At 50.2% G+C, this 15864-nt stretch overlaps 8 protein-coding genes across 8 annotated transcripts; 3 read left to right on the forward strand and 5 right to left on the reverse strand.

Annotated features, from left to right (window-relative positions):
* Positions 1-1858: 1858 nt before the first annotated feature.
* VFPPC_15952 (hypothetical protein) lies at positions 1859-2011 on the reverse strand (the record flags this gene model as incomplete). Its single annotated transcript, XM_018293705.1, has 1 exon — positions 1859-2011. The coding sequence occupies one exon, from the start codon at positions 2009-2011 to the stop codon at positions 1859-1861; it is 153 nt and encodes a 50-aa protein (XP_018142912.1).
* Positions 2012-2293: 282 nt separating this feature from the next.
* On the reverse strand, positions 2294-2569 carry VFPPC_07472 (hypothetical protein; the record flags this gene model as incomplete). The annotated part of the gene is made up of 1 exon (XM_018286322.1): positions 2294-2569. The coding sequence occupies one exon, from the start codon at positions 2567-2569 to the stop codon at positions 2294-2296; it is 276 nt and encodes a 91-aa protein (XP_018142913.1).
* A 326-nt stretch (positions 2570-2895) lies between these two features.
* Positions 2896-5211, forward strand: VFPPC_07473 (acyl-CoA/sterol acyltransferase; the record flags this gene model as incomplete). Its single annotated transcript, XM_018286323.1, has 7 exons — positions 2896-3550; positions 3611-3732; positions 3783-4434; positions 4489-4607; positions 4659-4755; positions 4815-5032; positions 5092-5211. The coding sequence occupies 7 exons, from the start codon at positions 2896-2898 to the stop codon at positions 5209-5211; spliced, it is 1983 nt and encodes a 660-aa protein (XP_018142914.1).
* Positions 5212-5387: 176 nt separating this feature from the next.
* VFPPC_07474 (fimbrin) lies at positions 5388-7663 on the reverse strand (the record flags this gene model as incomplete). The annotated part of the gene is made up of 5 exons (XM_018286324.1): positions 5388-5419; positions 5481-6517; positions 6581-7272; positions 7346-7556; positions 7641-7663. 5 exons carry the CDS (start codon positions 7661-7663, stop codon positions 5388-5390), a joined length of 1995 nt encoding a protein of 664 aa, XP_018142915.1.
* A 915-nt stretch (positions 7664-8578) lies between these two features.
* VFPPC_15953 (hypothetical protein) lies at positions 8579-8743 on the reverse strand (the record flags this gene model as incomplete). Its single annotated transcript, XM_018293706.1, has 1 exon — positions 8579-8743. The coding sequence occupies one exon, from the start codon at positions 8741-8743 to the stop codon at positions 8579-8581; it is 165 nt and encodes a 54-aa protein (XP_018142916.1).
* A 351-nt stretch (positions 8744-9094) lies between these two features.
* Positions 9095-9906, forward strand: VFPPC_07475 (zinc finger domain-containing protein; the record flags this gene model as incomplete). Its single annotated transcript, XM_018286325.1, has 2 exons — positions 9095-9225; positions 9276-9906. 2 exons carry the CDS (start codon positions 9095-9097, stop codon positions 9904-9906), a joined length of 762 nt encoding a protein of 253 aa, XP_018142917.1.
* Positions 9907-10666: 760 nt separating this feature from the next.
* Positions 10667-10933, reverse strand: VFPPC_07476 (protein kinase-like protein; the record flags this gene model as incomplete). The annotated part of the gene is made up of 1 exon (XM_022428560.1): positions 10667-10933. One exon carries the CDS (start codon positions 10931-10933, stop codon positions 10667-10669), a length of 267 nt encoding a protein of 88 aa, XP_022284345.1.
* A 1524-nt stretch (positions 10934-12457) lies between these two features.
* VFPPC_14244 (DDHD domain-containing protein) lies at positions 12458-15854 on the forward strand (the record flags this gene model as incomplete). Its single annotated transcript, XM_018292013.1, has 9 exons — positions 12458-12724; positions 12789-13131; positions 13189-13268; positions 13316-13349; positions 13402-14101; positions 14157-14389; positions 14445-14853; positions 14905-15666; positions 15725-15854. 9 exons carry the CDS (start codon positions 12458-12460, stop codon positions 15852-15854), a joined length of 2958 nt encoding a protein of 985 aa, XP_018142919.1.
* Between the last annotated feature and the right edge of the window lie 10 nt (positions 15855-15864).

Raw genomic sequence — 15864 nt, forward strand, 5'->3', positions numbered from 1 at the left:
TGTCGCTGAGCTGATCATTACCAAGCAGCAAGTTGTCTCTACTCAGCGATATCGAGGTCTTCGTCGCGAGCTGCAGGAGGGGGACTGTCGTCGCCTACACCGAGTTAGTGTTGAGCACATTGAACGGTGCGCTACCTTTATCATCATAACTAACCCTTTCGGTCGTCACCGTTGGTTCCATTTTCCCGGCGGTCACGGTCGTCGCGGTCGTCCTTGGCATCACGATCGCGGTCGCTAGAACCGTAGTTAGCCTACAGGTGCTATCCAACCATACTGCAAGAAACAAGCTGGCACTTACCGAGTGTCAGGGCTGCGAGAACGGTCGCGATCCCGGCGGCTGTCGCGGTCATAATCACGGTCACGGTCACGGCGATCATCCTTGCGTGGAGAGTGGTCTCGCGTGCTCCGTCGTGGGGAAGGGGATCGGCCACGGCGAGGAGAGCGACCACCACCGCTGCCACTGCCACTGCCACCACCGCGACGGTCACGGTCACGACCGGACTCAAATCGCCAGGATGCTGAAGGGGGAGTTCTGGCCCACTGGAACGTGTGTTAGTGAATCCCATATGGAAGATTGTACACAACACTAAAGATTGGGGGATAACCATACCTCAATCTTCAAGATATCATCCCGACCGAGTCGCTTGTTATGCATCTCATAGTAAGCATCATCAGCGTCTCGACGATCCTCGTACTCTACAAAGGCGAAGCTGTTGCTGACGAGTTAGCATCTTTGTGTTGGGGAGCGCAGCGCTTTTCATATGGTACTTACAGTCGGCTAGAGGAAGAACGAGGAGCTGGAATGTCGCAACGAACCAGGCGTCCATAGCTAGAGCAATATCATGTCAGTATTCTAATCAGTAGAAACACGTACGTAAAACCGCCTCGGTTGGAGGGTATGATATCGAGTTTGGCCGCCGAGAACTGATATCACAACGTAGGAACTTGCACGCGCCGAGGTGCAGGCTATATATCGACCCGAACGAAGAGCGCTTCCCGAGGCGAGCTAGCATACCGACGACCGACGTGGCAAGGGGGGGACGAGGGGATGGGGAGGGATGATTTGGGCGGGTGAGCGATGGCGACGAGGGCGCAGGCACGACGAGACGACGGGGGGTTTGATCTGGAGCGGCACCGAGCCTGGTCAAGGGGACAAGATGCCGGAACCATCTATTTTCTCGTCGGCGAGACAGGACGGGGGGGCGGTGGGCGGAGACGCGATGTACGGAGGGCGGCAACGAAGGCGGAGAGCGTGAGCGTAGTTGACATACCGTTCGAACTCGTAGGCGAGATCGCGAGCGCGGGTGCCGTGGCTGAAGCCGGTAACGTAGAGCGTGTTGCCGCCACGAGACATGATATGCTGCGTGCTGCGATTGAAGCAGTGATGTGTACGAGCTATGTATCAGGAGGGGACAGGGATTACAGAACCGATGGAGCAGTTCTGGACGACAGGGCGATGGGGGAAGACGAAGTGTTGATGATGTAACTGCTTGTGACGGGCCGAAGTCAACTGTACAGCCGTGAAATATGTTAGGGATGTAGTTGGCGGAGTTGTTGAAGCAAATGGTGACCACTTTGGACCAGATTGGCTGTAAAGTTTTGCCTGCTGATGTAATGCAAAAAAGTGGAGAAGTGTCGTCTGACTGGTTGCCGAACCTTGCGACAAGCGGTCCCATTCGGTGGCGGAAAGCTGCTGGATGGGTTGCGGGTTGATGTCATCGGCGATGACATGCGAAACTGCAACATGCTGAGTGAGACTGCACCTCAAATTAGCCGTGTATAGTGAGTGATTAGGTGCATTTTCGAGTTTAAACTTTGACGGAATTTAGCCCTCCAAGTATCTAGTTAGTCTTTCATATCATTTGTCGGAAAATGCGAAAAGACATGCAACTTTTTCATTCACAAAGCCAAAGCCATCACAAACTGCCGAGGTCTCAATCTGGGAATGATCCACAGGAACATTGACTTGAACCTCGCAGCACCAGGTACTTATCCATGATGACAAAATCATGACTTACACCACACGAGATGCATGAACAGCGGACAATGCAGACACCCCGACGGACTTGAATGATTCACAACGCGACCGTAGACTATATCGTCTGGATTATGAATAATTGGGGATAACATGTCAGGCTCGGAATGGCGCGGAGCTTAGGATGGCGCCAAGCTGATGTTTATGGTCTTTTGGACCTCGAAGGTCGCGGATTGTTCGGACCTTGAGCTCCATCTCGGGCATCGCTGAGTATGACAGGGTCCGATCTCCGATTACACAAAGCTGGATCATGCGGCTTTATATCATCATCATTCTAATCATATTCCATCGTTTCCGAATTAAATATAAAGCATAGCTAGTGCTCCGTATGTCACATTGAAGAGAAACCTGCAGCAGCAGACACTTGGACCACCACAATTGCAACTGCGCTTGACGCTTAGCTTGACCATCTTGGATCAAAACCGTCCATTCATTGGAGCAATCCGCACCTTCCGCACCGGACCTTTGTGAAACGACTCCAACGTCGTCATACACGACATCAGCCAAGACAAAGGGTTGATATTGACCAGACATCCAACGTTCAAAAAAAAAAAAAAACGGCAGGCACGACCTGCAGGTGAGCTCGCGGCTGCATTGCCCTCGTTGCATCAAGTACATTGTACAAATTATCCAGCTCCATCCTTCACACCCTCCGAGGACATATTCCACTTTTGCATAAAATAAGTAAGCCTGCCACCTGTCCCATTTCCAATGTCAATGCATTAGATTTGCAGCGACCGCAAAGAGGATCTTGGCACGGCCACCGGTCCTTTTTTCATCTTCTTCATCTCATCTTTATTAGAAGACGGGTGATTGAGTCCTTTCTGGGACCAGGACCAGCTTGTCCAAGCATTGGCACAATGCATCGCACCTTGACCCAGACACCAGAGGAGCGGCCCCTCAGCGCCCCGCCACCTGCCGATGTGGATGCTGTCAACGGCCAGCCTCCGGATCAACGTCCTCGCCATGCACAGCCGAGATCACTTGGTGAAGCTCTGCGGGAGGCAGGCATATCGTTAGAAAGCTCTGCTACTGGATCCGAAACACCCAGCGAAGAGGATTACGATGAAAATGTGCGACCTGCATATGACATCAAGGGCAAGGATGAGCAGGAGTTGAGGAAGAGAAAGCCGGGGAGACGAGTCTCGAAAAAGGAGCTGCTTTCTGCACAAGTTGACTCGACTATAGTTCGAGATGGCTCAGGTGGAATAAGAATATATCCCGAAAACGACCTGGCTTTGCAAAAATTTCTGCAGCGCACCTCGGAAAGCGTCAAGTATCCGGACAAGGCCATAAAGCAGAAGCGGAAATTCCGTGACCATCTTTTCACACATCAATTTTCGGCATTTGATTCGCATAATTCGGTGGCGGCTAATAGTCCTTTTCATGGATTTTATACGCTCTTTTGGCTGGCTGTGGCATTGTTTGTATTGAAGATATCCGTGACTAATTGGAGGGTATATGGTACGCCGCTGGGATCGAATGAGATTATGAAGACAATGTTTCACCGCGATGGTAGGTCACCATGATGCGATTAGTTTTAAATCCTGTACGTTGGCTAAACTCCGGTGGCAGTTATTGTCCTTTTGCTCTCGGATGGAGTCATGTGTGGACTTACTGGCGTGAGCTGGCTCATCCAGAAACTGGTGTACTACCAGGTGCTCGATTGGGACAGCAGTGGGTGGATTGTGCAAAATGTAATACTTGCGGACAAGTCTCTACCTCGCTCAGTTGCTAACGTTATCAGATCTGGCAAACTATGTTCATCACCGGCATCATTGGCTGGACGCACGTCCGCAATTGGCCGTGGACACATACCGTTTTTTTTGTACTTCATGGCATCATCATGCTTATGAAGCAGCATTCTTACGCATTTTACAATGGACATCTCTCCACGGTTTACTCAATGCGATTATTCCTTCTATCAAAGCTCAAGCAACTCGACCTAGTTCATCCATCAGAAAAGACGTCATCTGCTGTCCCAACCGTCTCCAGTCTGTCAACCGACCATCTTCGAGTTCCACCTACCGCCGTGGAGCGCCGCCATTCTCTCTCGCAAGTGCCCAAAACTGAAGAGACTGATATTGACAAGATTGCTAAAGCAATTGCTTCTCGTGAACCTCTAAATGATGAGCAAATCGAGACGTTTGAACGAATCATCAAGTGGGAAGTCGATGCCCTGGCAGACGAACTTAGAGGAACATCGAGTAATCCAAACAAAGCATATCCGAACAATTTGACATTCTTGGGACACTACGAATGGATACCTCTACCAACGCTGGTTTATGAACTGGAATATCCTCGGTCACAAGAAATCAGCTGGAAGTATGTTGCAGAAAAGCTGGTCGCCATGGTTGGTGTATTGTTCGTGATGAACCAAGTCGCACAATATTCCATATGTAAGAAGATATCCTCCCACTCGTAACCACGCGAACAAAACTAATTGTGGATAGATCCCGTGGTAATGAAAACCGTACAGATGAAGGAAAATGGACTTCCACTAGCTGCTCGGTTTCAAGAATTCCCTCTACTCTTGCTTGACCTCATCTTCCCCTTCATGATGGAGTATCTAGTACGTGTTTCCAGAAGTCACTCCCGTTTATTTAGACCTAACAACATACAGCTCGTCTGGTATCTAATTTGGGAAACTATTCTCAACGTCCTCGCCGAACTCACGTATTTCGCTGACCGTAGTTTCTACGACGCCTGGTGGAATAGCGGTTCGTACCCATACACCAACCACTGGGGTATCGATGGCTTGCAAACTAACATACTCAAGTATCCTGGGACCAATTTGCCCGCGATTGGAACCGCCCCGTACACGTCTTTCTCCTCCGCCACGTTTACCACTCATCCATCTCATCCATGAAGGTCAACAAACATACAGCCACGCTCATCACCTTCTTCTTATCAGCCTGCATTCACGAACTCGTCATGTGGTGTCTCTTTAATAAGCTGAGAGGCTACTTGCTCGTTTTGCAAATGTGTCAGCTTCCAGTACGTTTTACCCATCTTGCCACTAATACTTCTTTGAATTGCAACGTTAACAAATGCAGTTGGTTCGACTCAGTCGCACAAAGTGGCTCAAGGGCCAAAAGACGTTGGGAAATCTGATTTTCTGGTTGGGTATTTTCACGGGACCAAGCTTGTTGTGCAGTTTGTATCTCATTCTGTGATCTGGATCAAATCGAGGATATGGTAAACGAGTTGAACGACAGCACTTTGGCGTTTTGGCGTATTCCAACGGCGGCGACAAATTGAATATCCCTTGTATCAAAAATATATGATGATTTACCTAAACTACGCTTTTATCATAAACAAACCCCCATCGCTGGTGCCTCCCTAAATCAACCTACATCTTTTCGTGTGTTGCCATCAGAGAACCTGGAATTTGTTAGCAACATTGTTCAAACACACGTGAGGGCTTGACAAGATCAAAACTCACCAATAAAAGTAGTCACCAAGCGACTTCGAACCTGGCAAATATCCTCCGGCACCAACCAGATAGTCGCGCCCAGCTTTCTGGCAATGCTGATACTCAATTTCGCGTTCATGTATGCCTCCTCATCCGTCTTGCCCGCCGTAACGAGGTCGTAGTCGACATAACTGCTCTTCATGCCATTCAGCACATCCAGCAGGAACACGCCGGAGGCGATGGAAGGATCCTTGAAGCTGCGGATCGAGGAGTTTCTGCCACCTTGGCGAGACATGTCGTTTGCCCAGCGAACCATCTCAGAGTCGGTGATTTCGCTCTTGCCCAGCTTCTTGGCGAGCGAAGATAAAGTAACATTGATGTCCTTGCGCATGAGCTGCCATACAAGGCCAAGAGTGAGTGTTCGCTGGCCGTCAGTAATATCGGCGCCTTGAGTGCTGGGCAGCGAGAATCTGTTTTGTATACCGAGCTCAATGACGTAGTTTGTATTCTCCAAAGACTTGAAACGAGACATTTGAAGAAGATCCTCAGGGTTCTCGTTTTCGGGATCGTGGTAGTAAGGGGCGTCACTGGATCTGGGCTTGGGCTTGTTGACGCGCCTCATGTTTACGCTACCCTTGATAACCTTGTCGTAGGCTTGGAGAAGGATATATCCGTTGCGGAGGTCGTCGAAGAAGGATGCGACAGCAGGCTGCACGTCGAGACTGTTGAGCCAGAGTGTGAAAACTCGGGCTTCGCGGTCACCTTCAGCATCAAAGTCTTCGACTTCAAGCTTCTCCTCTTCCGTGATGGGGTCGAGGGCAGGATGATTATTGAAGAGATTAGCCACAAAGGCAAGGTTGAGCTTGGGGTTACCGGCGACGAGGGACTTGGGGGTCAGGAATTTGCGGCAGCCCAATTTGTCGGCTTCTTGCAGGACTTCCTCGGCTCGTTGAAGGAGGTCGTTCGTTTGGAGCGGTGCACGGGTGCAGCCGTATTCGGGACCAATTTGTGCCATGAGGACGGCATAATTTTCACCATCTTTGACGTCGTTTGAGAAGTTGTTGACCCTTTAAAGCTACGAGTTAGAGACATATTTACCGGTTGAACGTTGAGAACCGACAGTGACATACCTTCTTGGCCAGTTGGCAGCCTTGAGGTGGTAGTTGAACCACCGGAGGAGAATCTGCTCAGGAGGGAGACGAAGGAATTGCTCCAGAGTCTCACCGTCTTCCAGAAGACGATACAGTTCGGGATGGAGCTTGATATCAATCTTGCCGAGCAGGCCTCGTCGAATAATTTGCCAGATCAGACCAAGGATGAGATGCTCACGCACTTCGATAATGTCTCCAGCGCCAATGTTGACAACGGAGCAGCCGATACCTTTGGCGGACTCAATGACAATGTTGTTGTTCTCAGTCATGTGGAAAGCATTGAGGGATTTGATCTTGCGACCAGCTACGTTGAGAACACGCTCATCAATGGTGTCGGGTACGCTGTCGTTGATGAGCTTGGCCAAGACAAGACCGTCCTTACACTCGTCGAACATTTCGAAAGTGTCTGTGGGGAAGGGCAAACGATTGCCAATATCGGCGTCGCCAGCCAAAACAGCATTGATGTGACGAGTAAATTCGGTCCTCTCATCTTCGTTGATGGTATGGGTGACGTTGGCGCTCGAACCTTGGACCTGGATCTTCCCGCCGACGCTGCCCTTGGATGCATGGCCGCCAGTGCGTTGAGCCACGACACCGCTGGGGCTAGCTGGTGTAGGGCCGGTTGAGAGCCGTTTCTGGGCTGGCGAAGAGTCGCGGAGTTTGGAAATAAGCTAGAAGTCTGTGGTTAGCCAACAACGCGAAGGAGGCGTGCGGCATGGAGCAGCCGTGGCCGGTAAGACCTACTCCAACGTAGTCTTCGAGCTCTACACGTCGCGAAGAGTCCAGCTCAACCTCTTTAAGAGCTTGTCGCACGACGTCGTATGGCTGATTTTCACTCTGTTGAGTCGCCTTGATGGCAGTAGCTTCGTCTAGGTAGCCCTTGTCGTCGACATCGAGGCGCTGGAAGGCGTCGGAGAGCGCAAAAATTTCATTTTGAGGAAACTGGGGAAATTTTCTGTGTCAAGATAAATGGCAGGGTTAGCAAAGCGGTCTCAAATGACAGCGCAGCGGTTGGCAACAAGCCAGGTGTAGCTCGGACCTTTGCAGTTTGAGGACATTCATGGTGGGGGTTGAGGGGTTGCGATGGCCAACCCACGGAATGTCTCGAAAGATTTGTGTAGTTGCTGAGGAGGGGACAGAAAGGTGTCAAGAGAAAGTTTGCGCGAAGCTGGCGAAAGCTGCGATTGATAAAAGCGCCGTCTTTTGGGGCCTAGTTTACTTGTAAGAATTGGAGTGGGATGGAACCAGATGACGAGGCAAGGACGAGGTCGTGTCGACGATGACGACGAAAGGCTTGATGGGTCTTACGTTATGCGCGGAAGCTCAAGTGCAGGTGAGTGGTGTCGGTGCTTGAAGCGGGCGAAGTGGGCTGCACAAGACCAGACCAGGTCAGACATTTCGTGGAATGTTGGCGGGACAAATGATACCCCACCTCGAGGTACTGGAACCACCACACTATCGTCGTTGCCAGACCACTTGCACTCCTTGTCAACCTCCGCAGACTTCAGGCAACGAGGCTATGCCATGCGCCGGCAGGCCCGGAGCAGGTGCAGGCAGAGAAATTATCGCAACGTTGTTTCTGCTTATAGGTAAGTAGCTGGGTCAGGCGCCAACTAAAAGTTGATACAAAAATAGCACTGTCTTTGGGCACTGGATGTTTCGCACCTTGCAACAATCAGATCAATTGTACTCCGTAGCTCATGCAGACGTGGAGGTTCAATGTTGTACTGATCTGTCCCATACTGGCTGGCTGGTGCACAGAGCAACCGTTGACCTTTTGTCCATGGACTTCATTGTTGCTGGTACCTCATCTCAAAGTACCAGACTCAACGCTCCGTCCGTCAAGGAACGGCAGGCGCGACCACACACGCGGTACTTGCTCTTAATTATGAAAAAAGACCACACATGAAAGCATTGCAAGTCTCTGACATGGATGCATCTCTGAAAATACGGTTGCAGCGCAAGAATGCAAAGCTTCTAAAGTTCTTCCATGACACGGCATTCTAAACCTGAAGTGACCAACCCTGGACTCCCGCGAGCCATGCAATGTCTAGACACATAGACCATGATAGCGCATAGGTTCAGCAATTGATCTTGTCGAAGTTGAAAAGAGGCCGAAGAAGACACCAAAATGCTTTCCATTTTGACTTCAGTTGCCAGGCATCGTCAAACACAGCTTTGATAAAAGCAATGCCAGATATCAACAAATCTGGACCCTGAATCGAATCGAATCCACTTTACGTCACTCCAGCAAATGCCAGCCAAAAAAAAAAAATCTAGCAGCAGCACCATGCACCAACCAGGTCCAAAACAGACAATTATATCGCAGCTTACCTTACCGATTGGACGCCGACCACTGCGCTGAATTTTTCGAGTTGATCGAATTTTCTCAGAGAACGGAGCCAGTACAACTTTTATCCCGCTTCAGGTCATTTGTGAGCATTGAAGGAAGCATTGAAGCCCCAACCTTCCTTGGGCACATCAACCAGAACCATGTCCATTTGCAAATCTTGTGAAGAACCGCTCGTCTTGCGGCTCGACGACGACGCCGACAACGATGATACTGAAACTGCCGAGACTGTTCCTGATGATCTGGAGCTTGGTTGTGGATGCCACTTCCACTGGTAAGCCGTTGGATACGTGCCCAACTGGCAAACAGCACTAACTTTTACAGGGAATGCCTTATGGAAGATGCATCCTCAGTAGCACTATCTCTAAAATGCCCAAGCTGCGGAACATATCTACCTCAGAATGAGGCAGGCGGCTCATCTACAAACCAATTCCGACAGAGTTCCGCTGCCGCCATTCTAGCCCAGTACACCAATGAAGGCGGCGTGCAAAAGGACCTCAACATCATGGATTCAATCACCGAAGAGGCGTATATCCAGAATCATCCCGAGGCACGACCTGCGAGAGCTTTTCATGTCATGTGTGCGGAAGGGGATATCGCAGGCATTATTGACTTGTTAAGAGACGCGAGCGAAGAGGGTGCCGATGTGGGCAGCATTATTCGGTATCAAGACCCATTGGCGGACATGAAGAGCGGATTGCATTTGGCTATTGAAGATCACCAAGAGGAGATTGTATGGACCCTGCTATGGTTATCTTCTACGGTCTCTACGGATGTTTTCCCCCCTCTCGTTCGACAGACAGCCGAGGGTGTCGGATTGGGACGATTGGATGTGGATGCGGATGCAGACATTCGGCGCTTGAGAAATTCTCAGGGCCTGGTGGCGGAGGTTATCGCCCAGCGAAATCCAGGGTCGCTGTCAACATTGCTTGAGGCTGGTATTTTGAGTCCTTGAGCTTGGCAAACTGAGCAGGGTATGTTGTGATGACTGAATGAAAAGTCAGGCCGGGATGATGCAAAACGTGTGGTAGTGATGAGAGACTGATGTGTCTGGAAGGACTGTGGGAGCTTGCGTCGTCAAAATTCGTGATGACAGGGAGAGAGGGCAAACTTGACATGATGGAATAATACCAGGCCAGACGAGATAAAGTCATGTCGGGCATTTGGCAAAAATTGGCGTTGGCGGAGATGAGATAGCTGGTGTCGACGATCGCTTGGCCACTAGCATTGCGCATCAATGGTGCGTACAGTAAAGTAATACCCGTAAAATAGCAGAACTACGATGAATGTTGAACTTTGATAGTTCATCTGCCAATTAGTTACCCACTTTGTAATGAATGTTCGAAATTGATCAACCATAACGACACATTCGATTATTATTAGAAGCGAGAGCTTGGCATGACTCATCCGGCTGCAGAGCTGAATGCCTTAACGTCAACTCATAAAGACTCATATCCGAATTAGGAAGGTAGAAAAGGTTAATGTTAAAGTTGAAGAAATCGAAACAACTATATAATGATGTGATAAAATACGATGTTATGTTGTTCTTCTCACATAGAGAGCATAATCTGCGACGTCTCATCAATTGCAGCCGCTGTCTTTTGGCTGCACTTTGAACTTTGGCAATACTTCATATTTCACAACCGGCGGCCAAAATTGACCATTTTATCGATGGCAATGGATAAACCCAATTACGCAGCATATCTAGAATCTGTCTACAAAGACACCCGCTGGGAAGCAGAGCGTGTACCCCACGGATCCATCAACGCTACTCTCCGAGCTATCAAGACGTCAGGCGAAGCCGGGCCACAATCCGTCATATTGAAGCACGCGAGCCCGTTCTTTGAAGATGAGGGACACTTGCAACCCTTCTCGTTGAACCGGCAGCAGGTGGAGCGGACTGTAATGAGTCTCTGGGGCGAAGGAGGTTTATTAGGCGGGAGTGCAGCTCGGGAAGATTCCTGGCGTGTACCGGAAGTCATACACCATGATGAGGGGACAGAGTCAAACCTGGGGATTACAGGAAAGAATGACGAGGCCTCTATTCTCTTGCTAGAAGATCTTGGGGAAGTGGTCAGTCTTCGGAAACGGATTGAACTTTGGGCGGAGTCAGGCCCGTCACCCGATATCGAGAACAAGGTATCGCGAATCGGCAATATTCTAGGCCGTTGCCTTGCAACTATGCACAGCCGAGAAACTACACTGGCGATTGAATCACAGCCAGAAACTACAAAGGTCCTCTCTCAATCACTTACAGACGATGTGGTCTGGTATCTCGCCATGGAGAATATGCCAAAATACTTGGAAAACGTCCCCAACGGAAAAACATACTATCAACGACTGGTAAAGGATATCAAAGACCCGGAATACACGTACCCAACGTGTCTAGTACACGGTGACTTCAACTTTGGCAATATAATGCTCCCACTTAACTGCGACGACAAGGTGCGTCCCTTGATCATCGACTGGGAATTCGCCACCAGCAGAGGCAGAGGCGTCAACGGAGACATATCTGAATTCTTGTCCATTTGGCATTGTCGCTTGATTAGCGCTCGGCGACGGCCTGAGCAAGCGGCGCTGGCGGATTTGATAAGGAGGCTGTGTAATGCGTTTTGCGAGGGGTATCGTGAGAAGGCGGGCTTGAGGTGTATGATGGAAGCTGGGGATGTGAATTCGCAGCTGTACAGGTCGGCTTTATTGCTGAATGGGCGGGATATGATTAATTATGCGGGGTATGCTTGTCAGGAGGATGAGGCGTGTGATGAGATTGTCAAGGTTGGGTTGTGGTATTTGGAGAGGGCGGGGGATGATATGGATGGGTTTGTGGAGAGGTCGAATTGTGAGGAGCTGGAGAAGGAGGATGAGGGATGGGTTCGGTCTCTTTTTATATTTGGATAGATTGAACGGCGTGGTTGGATGTGTTGGAATATTTGGTGATGAAAAAAGGTAGATGTAAATGCATGAGTCTCATCTGAAGTGGGAGGTGCAGATAATTTTGAAGCTGCATGTGCCATTTGACCACTGAGCTCCCACCCCTGTCATCTTCACAGCCACCAAGCACATGCCAAGCAGGTACCAACTCCAGCACATATGCCATTGAGACATCTGAAGTGACGTCGTCCAATCGGCCGCCATGTGCGTCAACCATTCTGCATCAAATCTACACCCGAATTCCATCATTCAAGCTCCCGCCCTTCAACGGTTTTGCCCGACTCCGTTCGCCGCCATGTACATACAGCTCTCATAACCGCTCTCGAACCTCGGAATAACATCGACCGCCTCATTCCCTATCATCCGAGCCCGAATCATACGCTCTCGCCTGACAATTCGCTGCCCCTCGGCCCCATTCTCGGGCAGCAAGCTTCACCACGTTGGCGCTACGCGTTGGAGCTAGGTGCTCCTTGCACTCGCCGCATCTGCCCCGAACAGCTCCCAACTTCCACGTCGTTGCATCCAGAGCTGTACAGGCGGTCGCATGGCTGTCCTTTGGAGCTCGCGCCTCGAAAATGCCCCCCGGAACTGGGGATAAGAAGCCTGAGAAGTCGTATCTGAGCTCCGCCGTCGACGTTATCAACCCGTGGTCGACTAGTCGGACGGCAACACCTACGCCTGATAATAAGGACGGAGGGAGTGCATCCGTGCCTGATGGGACTGCTACGCCTAAGGGAGCGGCCCCGGGCGACCATACTATAACGCCGTTTTATGGACAGAGCTTTCGAACGTATCCGAAGGACTGCCCGCCCTTGAATGTGCAATGGTTTCATGCTGTTGATGTGCGTAGTGGGTTCGATAACAAGGAGAGAGAATTTTAGAATTTTATAAGCTGATGAGGGTTAGGTGCCGAAACGGAAACCCAAGCTGATCAAGGGACCTAAGAAGGAGGACAAGGACCCGAAGCCGGCGGTGCGCCCAAAGAAGTTTTCAGCATTCTCGGTGTCTGATTCGAGGAGGACAGAGGCAAGGTACCAGAAACTATTGGAAGCTGTTGAGGGAGAGCATGATTCGCTCGGTGACTCGCATAGCCGACCTTCAAAGCGGTCCAAGTCGAGTAAAGCTGCTACACTAGACGATGCACACCGTGGACATACGCGGGTTGCAGTGAATGAGGACTATCTGTTTGATATTGATATTGAGGAGCGGGAGCTTGCCCCGGTCTATTGGTTAGGGCCGATTTATGAAGGTGGGTTATTTTGGTGAACTGGTCGTATTGTCTACTCATGCTGACGAACATTGTTAGTGCGTCGTGGGACTTGGTTCTTCCAGGAGGGCTCTGGCCTCAGACCTTGTGAGGAGAACCTTGCAGCTCAATTGGAGGAGGTGGGAAATTGTTTCTCCAAAAGCTGTATTTGTGCTGACTGTAATAGGGGTATTTGAAGACAAAGCCGTGGTTGTTTCCAGGTATGACCTAACCCAAAACTCTGCATTTGAGCCACACTGATCAATATACTAGGGCGAGCACGAAGCAAGTCCGAAGTGAAGGACACATCAGTGACCGCCAAACCAGACCGACCCAGTACTGCAGATCAGAAGGCCACAACTCCCTCAGCAGAATCGCAGAAGACAGCAGCTACCGCAACTCAGCCATTGCAGCCACAATTGCCGACATATCGCCTATTTGGTGCATATATGAACAATGTCGCCACTTATGAAGACGAAAAGACTGCTTGGATGACTACCGATGGTATGCTCTCGTGGGTAGCCGCTTCGGTGTATGAGCGTTTCGCAGGCGGCGGATACATGAGTGGCGTCAAGTTGATCAGAGGGTATTCGGAGCCAAAGAAAGCAAAAGAGAAGGAAGAAGTGAAGCCTGCCGCAGACGCCCCGGATATCCCAGGCTTGGACGAGCGCCAACAGAAGCTGTTGAAGCGGAGATCAGCTCCACCTACCACCAGAGACTCACTTGAAGACCTAGGGTATAGCCAGGTTGTGAAGAAGGAGACTGAACAACGCGAGTCGAAGCTTCAGCGCCAACTGTCATCCTTTCTCGAGAGCGAACGGCGCACTACTGAAGAAACCGAGGAGCAGATTAGGAAACGCGAGGAGCAAGAAATCCAGGACGACTACAATGCCCAAGACGGGGAAGCTCAAGGCCGTGACATTGAGCACCTGGTTCTTGTCACGCATGGCATTGGACAGAGGCTTGGCTTGCGGTATGTGAATTGGCTCAAACCTGTATTGACAGCACACTGACCCTTTGACCAATAGCATGGAAAGTATAAACTTTGTGCATGATGTCAACATCTTGCGCAAGACAATCAAGTCTGTGTACAGCAATTCCGCTGATCTGAAGGCACTAAACTCAGAGCTCGGAGCTGGGCCTGGTAATTGTAGAGTGCAAGTTCTTCCAGTGTGTTGGAGACACTTGATTGAGTTTCCTAGACAGCGCCAAAGAAAGGGTGAGAGTGATATAGGGGACGCTACTGGTGAAGAAGATGACTGTAAGAATACCTTGTGAACGCAACCGTGATACCATTTACTGAGCATTTTTGTCAGATCCATCACTAGAAGACATAACGGTTGAAGGAGTTGCTTTTGCCAGATCACTTATTTCAGATCTCGCACTTGACGTCTTGCTCTATCAGAGCTCGTACAGAGAGGAAATATCGAGAGTTGTCGTAGCAGAGACGAACCGAATTCTAAAACTCTTTCAAGAAAGGAATCCGGAATTTAGAGGAAAAGTACATCTGATGGGCCACTCTTTGGGTTCCGCCATCTTTTTCGACGTTCTCTGTCGCCAAAGGGAGAGGCATCCTGATGAGTCCCGCCACCCACTACGATTCTGGCCATCGCACAACCGACCTGAAATCAGACCAAAGGATGAAGAGCTGGAGTTTAATTTTGAGGCGTCCGACTTTTTCTGTCTGGGTTCTCCTGTTGGTTTGTTTCAGATGCTCAAGGGGAGGTAAGTTGAATGACTAGTTTGTAATATTTGGAAATATGCTCATAATTATAGGACCATTGCTGCACGCCATTCGCCGCATGGTCTACCGTCGGAAAGCCCACTGAACCCAGAGGACACAAACGATCCATTCTTGACGGCTCCCGCAGGCACAGGCATGGATGGCATCTCTCCAGTTAGCGGGTTACCCATGACGGTATCGTCTCCCAAGGCCGAGCAGCTCTTCAACATTTTCCACCCGTCAGATCCAATCAGTTACAGAATGGAGCCTTTGATCTCACCTGCCATGGCTTCTCTAAAACCACAGGCTCTGCCTTATACCAAGAAGGGCATATTCGGAAATGTGGCGCCTCAAGGATTGACAGGCATAGGAGCCAAGGTCGGGCAGAGCGTTAGCGATCTCTGGTCGAGCTTGAGCGCAGGAATTGCCAGCAACATCCTCAACCGAAGCCTCGGTATTACCAACGAGGAGGTTGCCCGCCTAGCTGCAGAGGAGCATCGTGGAGATAAGAAGGGTGAGGCCGACGTCACCGCCAGCCAAGAGGCTGCGCAACTCTCAGACGAGAGGAAGAGACAGTTGGCGGAAGCGGCAGCTAGAGGACGTCGCGTGAGCGATAATGGTAACACGGTGACCCTGATTGACGATGAGCTGGAGACGCTGTATTCAACGTTTCAGAAACGACATGACTCTGTGCAGCATGACGAGGAAATAGCCCACCTTAATGATGAGTCGCGAAAGGCTCGGAAGCTGCGGCTGGAAGAGGCCAAGGTGCGAGCTTTGAACAGGAATGGCCGAGTTGACTATAGCATTCAGGAGTAAGTGGACAAATCTTTGCGACCTCACGAACACATAGTCATACTAATATGTGTTTAGAAGCGCCTTGGACTTTAACCCGATTAACACGATTGCATCACACATGAGTTACTGGGCGGACGAAGATGTCAATCATTTTGTTCTATCACAGCTACTTTCTGGAAAACCAGTGGATAAAAAGGGAAAATAAAGCACAGGTG

This window comes from Pochonia chlamydosporia, chromosome 4 (genome assembly GCF_001653235.2).
Source record: "Pochonia chlamydosporia 170 chromosome 4, whole genome shotgun sequence".
Classification (NCBI taxonomy): domain Eukaryota; kingdom Fungi; phylum Ascomycota; class Sordariomycetes; order Hypocreales; family Clavicipitaceae; genus Pochonia; species Pochonia chlamydosporia.